The sequence below is a fragment of the Pseudorca crassidens genome, chromosome 3, assembly GCF_039906515.1.
Source record: "Pseudorca crassidens isolate mPseCra1 chromosome 3, mPseCra1.hap1, whole genome shotgun sequence".
Classification (NCBI taxonomy): Eukaryota; Metazoa; Chordata; class Mammalia; order Artiodactyla; family Delphinidae; genus Pseudorca; species Pseudorca crassidens.
In genome coordinates this window covers 147,014,491-147,027,817 of record NC_090298.1, presented here as the reverse complement: position 1 = coordinate 147,027,817, position 13,327 = coordinate 147,014,491, and the positions used below count along the sequence as shown (strand labels likewise).

Here is a 13,327-nt window from a genome sequence, read left to right as displayed (position 1 = left end):
TCATATAGATGAGATATTACAGCTCAGATCAGAGCCCAAGTTGTACCCAGAGCACCTGGGGCGGAGAGTGGTCTCAGCAGAAGCTGCCGGATCAGGTCTGGGTTCTGCTGCCCACTCTCCTGGCTCCTCGAGCCCCTCTTTCCACTTCTTCCTGTTTGCACAGTGATTAGAGCATGCAGCATATTCTCTGAGGGCCTGACAGGTCCCAGATATTGGGGCAGAGGAGGCAAAGCTCCTGTCCTAACAGGCCTGAAGCTCACAAGGGGAGCACTGGGGGGACTCCCAGAGCTGGGAGGGACTGTCACCCACTACCACCCAGTCCAATGTGCTCTGTTAACAGAGGAGGGAGCAAGGAGAAGCTCAAGAGGGCAAGTGCTTATTCAAGGTGACCCAGGGCATCAGGACCACAACTGGGACCATCCTCAAGAAAGATGTCTTACTCTCTTTCGACTCAGCCCTGAGAAGTCTCTGTTCTCAGTGCTAAAGGCATCAGAAGGAAATACTCAGATTGAGCAGTAATTTGCAAAAGGAAGACAATAAAACTACCAGAACTCTATTGGCCCAAAGCTCAGTATAAAGAAATAGCATTGTTAAAAAACTTATGCATGGTTAGATTAAATTAAATGTGTGCTTTAGTCCAATTACTAGGTGCGTGACTTAGAATAAGTCACATCACACCTCTGTACATGTTTCTTCAATTGCACCTGAGGTGGTTGGAGCCTTCCTGAAGATAACTTCCTGCTATAAAACAAGCTTCTGGAAGGCAGAAAACACATCTTAATCATCTCTATATTCCCAGCACACGGCATGGTCTGGTATGTAAAAGGAGTTCAGGAACATGCTTGTCCAGTGAATGACTGAATGGTTTAGGTGGGACAGTGAATAAACATGTCTTACGTGGCACATGAAAACGAAACTCAGACCAAAAGGGGCACAGGTTTGGTCTTGGCATGAGACTTAAGAACTGATCAGAAAGGAACATATGACTATGGGTGGTAGTGAGCTCACTATCACTGAAGGAATTCAAGAAGCTCGTGGTGGCAGAGATGCAATACAGGAAATGGATGGGTGTGCTGGGTGGAAAACTAGAACATGCGCCCTCTCTGGCCCCTTCCAACCCTGAAGTCTCATGGTTCAGTTCCCTCACTGCTGCTGACTAGGTCTTACAAGGAAACACAGCTTAACTTGCCCCCAGACTCCAAATCCAATTTGGGAACATCTACCCCATGAGACCTTTGAAGTCTTTTTCCTACTTCTTTTTTAAATGATGAAGGAACATGACCAGAAGGGATAGATTGGTGCAGCCAGGGTCTCTCTTACCCATTGGCAAAGGTGTCATTTTAGGGGAAATGCTCAGACCACCGCCCCAGCCACTACCCAGTGCCTCTAACTCCACCAATTAGAGCTGCATCCCTTTCTATGTAATGGCTTAGTCCTCAATAACAGCTGCATCTTAGTCTTACGCTTGAAGCTTTTTGCAATATAATGGAGTGGAGAAAGCCATACCCCGTGTGTGTTTAACTGACACAAAACCAACTATGTGAATTTAGTAGAGAAAGAGGGACATATTGAAATAAGGAGGGTGATTCTATCCTTTATTCTAGTCAGTGAGTATGTACCCCAGAGTGAGAAATAGAGAAAGAGAATCTTCTATTCTCCCATACGATCATTTTCCCCCTTGGCCTTCTCAAAGTATGAGTGGTATTTGAATAGATTTTCAAGAGGCGTGTGTGTGTTAACTATAATTGGATTCCTCCTTATACCTTGACTTTAGAATGTATCTTGGTATGGGTGAAAAATCTGGGAGGTATCCTAAATAGGAAGGATCCTGAGAGGTGATGAGAGAGACGTTCATACAAAACTGAAGAAGGCCACGGGCTGTGTGGCGATCCTGAAGACAGGCATTGCCCCTGGGCATCCCCAGGGACAGGGTAGCCCAGTTGGCCCTGCAGCCATTGATTAAAGTACAGGACAGCTTTGCTCTCAATGGGTCAGACTAGCCAGCGCTCACCAAAAACCGCAGCCCGTCGATGTGATATTTCTTCACAGCCTTTTCACAGTCCCTGTAGTTCAGCTGAAAAAGAGGAGGGGAGGTGCTGTCAGTGCGGGCAGTTCGTGCCATTGGTTCCCATCCCTTGCCTGCCCTAGAAGCTTAGCAATTTGTGGTACTTGTGGCTAGCCAGGTCCCCCACTCCCCTCCCCTGTCTAACAGAGGGGCCCCATCCCTACCTCAGCCCTGCTTTCACTAACTAACCCCTTGGGACTCCCTGAAATGGAGAAATTGCCTGTCTAAGGCCTTGGGGCCAACCCCTAAGGGTTGGGGTACAGAAAGAGCGCCTTCAGAGCTTCAAAGGGATGGCCATACGCTCCTCTAGCAAGCAGAAAAGAGCTGAAAGAAGAAAATAAATAGCATCTCTCATCTCGCTACCCAAAGACAACCTCGGTGAAAACGGCGATGTCTTTCCTTCAGTGGTTTTTCCTAAGCATCTTTCTAAACATAATCGAGGTTATCATTCGTATTCAATCTGGTTATCTTGACTTTTCCTCCTGAAACATATAGGCACTGCTTCATGTTATTACAAACTGATTTTGAACATTATTTGAGTTTGCTCCCTATTGCTGAACATTTAAGTTGTTTCCCAAACTGCTGTTCCAATAATGATAATAGAAACTTCTAGCAATTACTGAACACTTGCTATATGGCAGGCACTGTTCTAAGTATTTAAACCAATTTTAAGTCATTTAAGCCTTATGTTTTTCAAATGGAGAGTCAAAGGCACAAAGAGTCAAGTAACTCGTATAAGGTTCCATGGGTAGGCAGGTGACAGAGGTGACAACCGGGCTGCAGAGCCAGGAATGTTCTCCTTTTAGTTAATAACAGTAAAACTTACATACAGTAAGTGAACAGATTTAAGTGCAGCTTAACATACCAGATCAAAAAACATCAGGGATATTCTTTAACATACAGCTTTTTCTTCTATGTTATGTAGTTGAAGTTAGATTCTCAAAATAGAATTATAGAATCAAAAGGAATGATCATTTTTAGGGCCTGGTTGCTTTCCTAGAGTCACATCAGTGGACAATTGAAGCAGGTGTCTGTTTCACCTCACCCTCAACAACATAAGCATTTCTACTTGAAATATCTCTAAATTTGATGTTTCTAGATAGAGTATTTAAGGTAAAATATTTGTCCTTGAGAATTCTAGCTTCTCCTCTCAAGTATGGGTCTCACAGTCTGTGGCGGCCTTCTTTTGGGGCAAACTTCAAATCATGACCTTTTCTTATGGCCAACAAAACTAAAGAGTGAGAGCAATTGTTGTAACCTCATGGCCTGACAGGGTAGGATGAATATTAGAAAGCTCAGAAAAGGCGATTTAGCAGTCATATAGAAAGCAAGCAGTCTCTGCAGGGCCCCAAACACCCCTTTTATGCATAAGCCGTGCGGTGACATGGTTCTTGGAATTTTCGACTGCCTTTAATTCATCATTTTAACTGTCCGTATCATCAGCTGAATCTCTGATTTTGCAGAGTGCTGACTTGGACTCTAGATAGACAGACTGTCCTGCAGACTGGGGCCTGCCTGGGAGTTTGATTCTGAGCCAGTAATGTCTAGGCCGGAGGGTGAGACTCTGTTCTTTTAGCATACGCTTAGACGATTCTTAGGAGTGCCCAGCTTTGGTTGGTGCTGGTCTAGAGCAGGTACCTGGTGTTGCAGATGGGACCACTGAGGCCCAGAGAGGGGAAGGGACTGGCCTAAGGTCACACAGTGAGTTGGGGACACAGCTAGGATTAGAATTTATGGCTCTGAGCCAGAGTCTTCTCCACTGCATGGCCCAGGGATGCCTTCCTGCCAAGTCAAAAGGAATTGGAGGAGTTAAAGAAATAGAAAACATGACCTCAGTCCTCAGGGTCTTACGTTCCAGACAGAGGATGAGCTGCACATATTTGAGACAGTAAGACACAAAGGCCCACTGCTCTGCATGGAGTCCCCAGCTAGGGTCCAGCGAATAGAGCAGGAGAAAGGGAAGACTGAACATGAATTGGCCCCCTGTCTCTGCTGGAGGCCTCACACACGTATTTCCTTTATTTCTCCCAACAATCCCATGAGGTTAGTCACTGTTACTATCTCTGGTTTACTGACGAGGAAGCCAAGGCACAGAGGTGAAGTAAAAAAAAGGAGGGTCACCAAGCTAGCAGGTGGCAGAGCCAGGATTCAAACAGAGGTGTGTCTGACTCCAGAGCTGGCCGGGGAAGTGTCTCCAAGGAGGACCTGGCCCCAGTGCTTCATTAGAAATTACACCTGCTAACAGGACTTTTGCTGCAAGATCCGTCCCCAAATGACTCCGCGGTCAGTCCTCTGCGTTTTCCCTCTGGGGGAATTGAGATGTTCACGTTTGACGGATGTCTACCTGGGTCTGTGGGTTCCTGGATCACAGGTGCCCCTCAGTCTCCTCGTTCCTGCCTTCAGTCCCTTCATGCTGGGAGGGGAAAGCTGTCCAGATTCTGTGGACTTGACCTGGAGTCTGGACTCTCCAAGAAGAACATTCTCCCTTCCTCCAACTCAGGCAGTTGTCCCGAATCATCCCCGACCTATAGTCCAGCTCTCTCTACTAAGGGGAACTTTACCTTTGGATTCTGCAGCTGCTGTACTATCTGTGTAATTCTCCTTCTCACATTGGAGATGGGGCCTATCTGTGCCTCTCAGCCCATCCTCAGGTATGCCTTGTTAATTCTCAATTCTTTTCTCCTTTCTTTATTGAGGTAATATGCCGCTTTATAGCATCTTAGCAAATTTCACTTGTGGCCCTAATTTATTTGGTCTACATTTAAGAAAAGTATTTAGAAAACTCTTTCAAAAGTCAGTTACCTCAGTGATCTTTGCACCCACCGTGCTGAAAGCTAAGTTTATTATGACCTTTTCATAAGGGAAAAATAACAGAAAGGAGATGCACAAAAAGCAGAAAGTAACAAGATCTGTGGGCTGTGCCTCTATCGTGCCACACCCAATTCAACATTTTCACATTTTTCTTAGGGAAGAACAGTTGTGACAGGAAATACCTTGGTACCATATGGACCCCAAATTAGACGATGTGTCCCTGGGAGCCTACTCCATCCCAGGAAAAACAAGAAGTTGACTTAGACAACCTCTAAGGTCTTGACCTAAAATCTTATGCTTGTGATAATCTGGAGTAACAAGTGAATCTGATGCCAGCCTCCAGAGGTGGGAGTGTTAGAAGCTCAATTGTCCCTCACGAGACATCGTATCCCTCGGACAGGGATAGAGGGTCCCTGAGTCATGTGACTTGGGATCTGCCCAAGCAGACATGTGACCTGTGGTCCCACCAGCAGATGACCAAACACAGGGATCCTTGAGCACCTCCAAGCCTGGGAGCCAGGACAGCAACACTCAGCTCTGCTACAGCTTGGCCCCTGACCCTTCCTGGCCAACCTTCTCCTCTTCAGGGGCCTCAGTTTCCCCAGCTATAGTCTGAGGCTCATGTCAGTTTCCTAGCCTGCCTCATAAGACCCTCATAAAGCTCCAGTGACACTCTGTCCAGGTAAAGGCTTCAACAGCCCTCTTTCAAGGTCATGAGCAATGACTTGCCCTGACGCCATCTCCAGCATCATTCATCACAGCCTCCAACCTTTCCTTTCTTCTCTCCTACCCCAGGACTCCATATCTCCCCTTTCTAACAAGTAGCCTTGATCTCACTAGTTGTTACAGCAGTTCTGAGTCTCAGAGCAAGGACTTTGAAACCAGACAGGTGTGACTAGAATCCCACCTCTGTCACATGCAGTCCCTGGAGCTTTGGGCCAGTTAGCCTCCTTGAGCTTATGTTGCAGCTGAGCTGGGAGGACAGCAGTCTTGGAGAGGGTTAGATGGGACTGTGCCTGAAGAGCACAAACTCGAGCCCTGGCACACAGTAGATATTTGTCCCTCTGAGGGCCTCCCATCTCCCCAAAATGCATTGCCGGGGTACTCAGTGGTGCTCACTCAACTGGCGAGGTTGCATGGAGTTGGAAGTTCCACTGCTATCTTTCACGCCTCTCATGTTCTGCCCACACTCCATCTTCAAGCCTCTGCCCAGCCCTACCACCCCCAAAACATCAAGGCTCACCTTCTTGAAATAGTCTGCAAGGGTGTCAGGGTCCCAGGCCAGGACCTCAGAGCGAAAGGGCACGTTCCTGAGTGCCATGGTTGCTCTCCTGGGACGAAGCTCACAAACTGAGCATGGGTGTTGCACCCATGGACAGAGAACCCCAAATCCAGAGTGTGGAGGCGTCTTTGGCTCTTCCAACTCCCAGGTACCCTCTGGAAAAGCTCTGCTGGAGCCGATGTCCTTTCTGCTATAGCCAGATCCCAGAAAGCAACGGCTTCCTCTGAGAACATATATGGTCTCTTCTCAGAAAACGACTCAGCAAGTTTCCTTTACCACTTCCTCTACTGGGCTCTAAATAAGTAAACAAGGAAGCCCAGCTCTGGGGGCTTGAGAGGCAGAGAGAGCTACAGGCTGGTAATTCCCCACTGGCCCCATCTACCCCAGCCCAGTGGGAGGGGCGATGAAGAGAACTTAGACTCCAGTGGGAGTCCAAGTATGTTTCCATTAAAATCCCTGGCAACCATATGTCTAAACCACATTCCTTCTTGACTGGGTCTTTGCAGATGAAAATCTAATTTGACGGTTGACCTAAAATATAGACAATCTCCCACATCAGTGAAGGGGAAGGAGCGTGACCTTTTAATGCTTTCCAACCACCCCTCAGTTTCTCTCAAATGGATAAACTTGAGCTTCTTTCGCTGCTTGCTTATAGTTATTACAAACTCTGTGAGCCAGTGAGCTGGGCACCCAGGACTGGGAAAGGGGATCCACTGGGCAGGGCCGGGCTTAATTTCTGCTATGACTCTTTCCATGCTGGGCAACCTCAGGCAAGGGCTGAAACTCTAGGAAACTCAGTTTCATATCTGAAATACAGGAACAGAAGGATTGCTTCATATGTACATAAAACTTAGATGCATTTAACTAGACAAACTTAAGGGGAAAAAGTTAAAAGAAAAAAATACCGATTGCTATCGATGCTGCCATATATTCTAGTCACTATCGTTCCCACCGTATATGCTACTTACTATTTATGCCTCCACATATTCTATCTAAAGAGCATATCCCTGGAGACAGGAGATGGGAATCTGGGTTCTCTCAGTTGGTTTCTTAGACCCTGTGCGCTTCCTATATCTGAGCATCTCCTTGACTGGGGGTGAGTCCAGTGTCAAAAGCAAACCTATTTGTACAACTTCACAGCCTCCAAACACAAGTTCACCACTCATTTAGTGCTGCAGGCACAGGCACACACAGATGACCGTCTGTCCCGACGCTTAAAGAAAGAACAGAGCTCTGTTGCACTTACCGAGTGATGTTAGGTTGGCCCCTGAGGTGATGCCTCCCTGAAGCTTCTTCAAGGATAGCTTTGGCCGTGCAGTTTCCATCTTACGCACAGTCTAAGGACCCTCACTGTAATGTACCAGCCTTGCAAGGTCGTTGTGTAAATGAGATCTGCACGTTGTCCCAGGCCAAGCGCCTTTATGGAAGTGGTTCATGAACCTGAGCTGATGTCATCCTCACCTCAGAGGGTGCCAGGGGCATCGGCTGAGGCAGCCTAGGCCGAGCACTCCTCACAGGGCTGGTACCTAAGAGCTCTCAGCAACGGACTGTGCTCTAGAAAGCACGGCCTGCTGTTCAAAACTCCGCCGCTGGTGGGAGAGGTCACTTCACTTTTCAAATTCCCAGAAGAGAAGCAAATGATAAAAAACCATTTGAAAAGACAGGAAGAGAGAGGATTCGCCTCCAAGTAGGGCAATCAAAGAAAATATCATGGAATTAGCTGGGATTTAAGCAGGACCTTGGAAGATGTAGCCAAGGGAGGGCATTCTGAACCTGTGTGTGATATGTGGGGGGGGTGTGTGTGTGTGTGTGTTGGGTTCTACTTCATGAGCAAAAAACCACACCACACCTGTGGAAAGGAACATTCAAGATCATCCTTAGAAGGAGAAGCAATTTCTTTCAATGATGTTCACCCACACTCACAAGAATGCAAATCTAGGGGCTTCCCTGGTGGCGCAGTGGTTGAGAATCTGCCTGCTAATGCAGGGGACACGGGTTCGAGCCCTGGTCTGGCAGGATCCCACATGCCGCGGAGCAACTAGGCCCGTGAGCCACCACTACTGAGCCTGCGCGTCTGGAGCCTGTGCTCCGCGACAAGAGAGGCCACGATAGTGAGAGGCCCGTGCACCGCGATGAAGGGTGGTCCCTGCTCACCACAACTAGAGAAAGCCCTCGCACAGAAACGAAGACCCAACACAGCAAAAATAATAAATTAACACAGCAAAAATAATAAATTAATTAATAAAACTCACTCCAAATTTCATACACAATAAACACTGCTATAAAAATAAAGAATGCAAATCTATAGAAAAGCAGAAGTTGGAATGAAGGTATAGCTAAACATGAGGCTCTTTTGGAAGAATCATCCAATAAATGTGGCCACGATGGACAATCTGTAGAGCCCATTTGGAAGACAGACACAGCAGTTAAGAAACCTGGATGACAGTGATGATGGCTCTAAGAATCACCACGAATCAATGTGTGGAATCCTTCACGTGTGCCAAGGAGTGGGCTAAGGACTCTCCACTAATTGACATCTCATTGTTGGCACTATTATCTCTCCTACTTTTCAGAAGAGAAAACTGAGGCTCAGAGAGGTGAAGCTCCTTGCCCCCCTTGCACCCAGCAATTAGGTCGTGCGGCCAGGTCTTGTCTGGAACTCTGAGTCTAGAGCCCCTGTCCTTCACCTCTCTGCCACCTTGGGGCTCTGAGATGTTATGTAAATTGCACAAGGCGGAGCAGGGGTTCAAAACCAGCTCTGTCTCCAGCCTGTGTAATTTCCTCTCTATCAGTCTGTCTTCCACAAAGAGCAGGTGAGTCTGGCAACTAGGAGCAGTTAAGAAGAGGATGCAGCACTTTCCGCAGGGCAGGACTTTGATGCATGCACCCTCCCCACAGAGTCGTGGGCCCCTTCCCCAGAAAGGGCAGCTGAGCCGGGAGACCAGGTGGCACAAGGGGAAGGGGCTCGCTTCAGCTTGGAACCTTTACGTTTCCCCAGTCCTCGGTAATTTCCCAACACTCACGAGTTTCACGTCTCCAGTCTCCAGCTAGAGGGTTCCAGAAATTCCAGGGGCAGGGCTAATTGACCCCCAAGAGAGGCTCAGGACACCAGAGTGACCCTCGACAGGCTGGCTCACTTGGTCCAGCCTCAGTCTCCACACCTGTAAAATGGGCGGTCATGAGAGCAGCCTCGGGGAACGGCCCACAGCAGAGGGTATGCCATGGCGAGGAAGGCTGGGGCCAACTCACAACGATCCTCCAGAGAGCATCGGTCTTGGCCTCAAGCACGAAGCAGAGCAGAGAGTGGGGAGCAGGTAAGGCACAGTGACGTAGAGCCATAGCCTCGGGGGCAGATACCCTCTCCCATCTCTGTCTCCCCCAGGCAGGTGGGGAAACCAAGAACTCATGAAGAAGCAAATTAAAAGGTTTAGTGGAGGTCTTCTCAGGCTTTGTAATCTCTGTCTGCAGGTTAGGAAGGGGGCAGTCTGTGCACAGTAAGAACAATGTCGTATCAGTACGCGGGGACAGGGGTTCATGGCGTAGAGAATCTTAAATGTGATCCCACAGAGCCTGTGGATAAGAGAGCAAATCTTGCAGGGAGTAACATGTCAGATTTTTAGATCTTAGAGACAAAGAATGGCTATGGGAACAGCACACTGCACCCCAGAGCTGGGGGGAGGATCCCCCAATATCCCCCCTGCCACACCCTATACCGTCCAGCCTTGAAGCTCTCTCTTTTCCCTGCTAACCCGCAGAAGAATTAGATGAGGAGATAACTGCTCTTCTTCACAGCTAATCGTAGAGGTGAGAAAAATATGCAATTTATTAGAAGAGTCTTGTGGGTTGCAGCCTCTGGGGGAATGGGAAGGAGTTGTCACTTAGAGACCAGGAGAGAATGGCAAGTAGGTACTTTGGAGGAGAGAATGTGTTGACCTTCTTAGGAGAGGTACCTACAAAGCTAGAAGGTGGAAGGGAGGATGTGCTTATTTGGATGTGATTTGGACAGAGGGTGTTGTCTGGGGGAGAGAGACAAAGGTGGCGGCATGTGGCTCAGAGAAGGTGGCATCTAGGGACACCGCGAACCATGGAGAGAATGTCCTCATGTGGGTTCACTCCAGTCTCACCTCCACCAAATTTATATCACCTGAGGCCGAGATGAATCTCTACTGGAACTTCCCGTAGGGCCTCTGTGGGTTTGTCTATAGTGGGGACCAGAGCTGCAGCTGTCATCTTCGCAGGAAGGGAACTATTTTCCCCTCCACTCTCAGAGGCTGGCAGTAGAAGCACCATCTGTGTGGAATCCTTCTGGGTGACCAAGGGCTCCACCCACACAGGAGGGTCCAGCCAGGAGAGCCAGGAAGGGGCCCTGACCGTTGGGCTGAGCGGGGACAGCTCCATGCACCTGGCAGCCATACACTAAGACAGAATTTGGGGACCCTGCCTGGGAGTGCGTGTGTCAGGAAGGACTGGTCTGCCACACAGCCGTCCCAGATGTGCAGGGGTCGTCCTCACCATCACTCCTGGAGGCTGGGGGAGGGGGGGAGGGACAGGGGGAGGGGCTCAGGCAAGCCCCAGGCAACCCTTCTCCAGACCTCACTGCACTCTGTGTCCTGAGAGCCACTCCAGTCTGGACACGGTCCCCAACCCCACACACACGCAGCCTGGGATATGCAGGAGGAAAGCATGAACCAGCTGCTGCATGTGAGACAACGAAGAGCAATATTTTCCACTTCCTCAGACCTGACAACTTCATTCAAAAATATATATATAATTTTTTCATCCTCTCTCTGTGTCTCTCTTTCTCTGCCGTTTGGGCTGAGGTGCGTCAGAAGTTTGAAGGTGGGTGGGAGGAACTGCTTATTTGGACTTCCTGTCAAGCCTCTCTTCCTTGTCTGCCCTATTTTTCACTCGGGCAGCCTATCCCCAGATAGCTCTGCTGCGAAGAGACACTCCCCAGGTGCCCGCAAGGGTGAGTGGGTTGTGGGCAGGGGACCAGAGGGGGGAAGACAAGCTTCTCTGCTTGATAGAGGAGAAAAAACCTTGCCCCCTCCCCTCCCCCTCCCCTCCCATCCCCCTCCCCCTTCCCCTCCCCCTCCCCCCTCCCCCTCTTCCTTGGGCAAGCTGGAGAAAGGCAGTGGAGGAGTGGGCAGAGTGGGTGCCAGAAAGGCAAAAGCAATTTTACCCTTAGCCCAGCAAAGGTGACCGTGGCCTACTCTGGCTGCACTCTCCCAGGGAGAGCTGTGGGCCCAGGAAGCCCATACCTGTCCCTAAGAGGAAGAGAAAATTTGCGACCAGCAAGGCCAGCAGCCCAGCATGGCTCAAATCCATTATAGCTCTCAGTGCATTTCACCCTCACAAGACACGTATGAGTAAGTAGATGGCAATTTTATAGAAGCTGAGAGACCAGAATTCACTTGCCCAAGTTCCCATGGCGAGTCAGTATGGAGCAGGAATGCCAACTCAGGGCCAGGTGGGTTTCCATCTGTTCTGCTTTCACCACTTTTCCCTCAGTCTTGGCAAGTCACTTAGCTGTTGACTTTGAGTCTGGACATTCCTGCCTCAACTGTGGCCCTGGTGCTTGTGGCTGCCACACTACTTCTGGAGCCCCTGATGTTGGCTGCATTACCTGTCTTAACAATATCAGTGCCCTGACCACCAGTTTATATATGACCTTCCAGATTTTTGACGCAGACAGAGTGCATCTTCCAATACTCTGTCCTGGGAGAGTCATCTTGTTTGGCCTCTTCAGTCCTTGACACCTTCCTGGGGGTGAGTGTCAGAGCTTTCCTGTGAGCATGTTCCTGGAACAGAGGATGGATCCCTTAGAAAGAGGGGGTTAGGGGTTTGGGGAAAAGAGGATGCATCTAGAAAACTGGTAGTGTGTCTACCTAGCCCTTCTGTGAGACCTCAAGTGTTTGGAGAAAAGAAATGCTAGAATCTTATATGTATAATATCTTTGTGAAAGGGAGATAGGGGCATATACACCCATTTTACAGATTGCAGAGAAAGAACAAATGTTTGTCCAAGGCCTCACAGATAACTGGAGGGATTTGAAACCAAACCTGTCTGATGCTAAGACTGTTTCCACTGAGAGATGTCGTTTCCATAGATGGAAACTTTACTAGGTGAATAACCAATGTTTACCTAGAACAGTTTGTACCAACCATATTTATTAGGCGATGAAAGAAAGGGTATTTTGTCTTTGAGTTCTTCTAAAATAACGATTCTTGGTTTGCCTACATTTTTCTCTAATTAAAAAAAAAACAGGCTTAGCAATGTGAATGCTAAGAATGTGAATGTGTGGTGCAGGCTCATCGAATCCCCTGACTGTACCCTGCAGGTAAGGAGACATTTACTTGGGGTGACAGGCTTGGCTGTCTCAGGCTGTGTGGGGATGGGAGAGGGGGGTGGCCAAGGAGAAGATTAAAGTAAGGGAGGGAAATGACCGGCCCTCATTCATTTCATCCTGGGACCCTGAAGAAGTCTGCATCGCTCTGCTGTGGAGACCCCTGGAGTTGTCTGGCATCTTCGTGTTCAAGTCTTGTTCTTAAACCATCCTTTTGAATAATGTAAGTTCCCCTGTACTCTGTTGCTCAGGTAGCACAAGGTTGGGCTCTGTTGCTTGTACTCTGTCTTAGTTCAGGCTGCTAAAACAAAACACTGCAGACTGAGTGGCTTAAAGCAACAGAAATTTTCTCTCACACTTCTGGAGGCTGGAAGTCCAAGATCAAGGCGTCAGCATGGTTGTGTTCTGGTGAACAGAACCTTCCCGGCTCATAGCCAGCACCTTCTCACTGTGTCCTCATGTGGTAGAAGGGGCGAGGGAGATTTCTGAGGTCTCCTTTATCAGGGCACTAATCCCATTCACAAGGGCTCCATCCCATGATCTAAGCCTCTCCTAAAGGCCCCACCTCCTAATACCATAACACTGGGGGTTAGGAATTGAATACATCAACTTTGGGGGGACACAAACATTCAGACCATAGTACAACAAAAAAATCCATTAACTCTCTCTCTCTCTAAAGGCAGAATCTATAGGAATTGAGATTCAGACTCTGGAGTCAGAATAACATGTTTGAATTCCAGCTTTGTTACACACCAGCTGTGTGACCTTGGCCAACTTACTTAACTTCTCTGTGCCACAATTTCCAGAGGGGGATGGGAAAAGC

At 48.5% G+C, this 13,327-nt stretch overlaps 1 protein-coding gene across 1 annotated transcript in view; it reads right to left on the bottom strand.

The window, feature by feature from the left end:
* The window catches only part of LCP2 (lymphocyte cytosolic protein 2), a 43,844-nt gene extending 37,440 nt beyond the window's left edge, over positions 1–6,404 (bottom strand). Inside the window, exons 1-2 of the mRNA XM_067732883.1 lie at positions 6,120–6,404; positions 2,012–2,074 (exon numbers count right to left, since the gene is read on the bottom strand). Coding sequence (XP_067588984.1) covers positions 2,012–2,074; positions 6,120–6,197 — 141 coding nt within the window. The 5' untranslated portion in view covers positions 6,198–6,404. The remainder of the gene's footprint in view (positions 1–2,011; positions 2,075–6,119) is intronic.
* Positions 6,405–13,327: the final 6,923 nt, after the last annotated feature.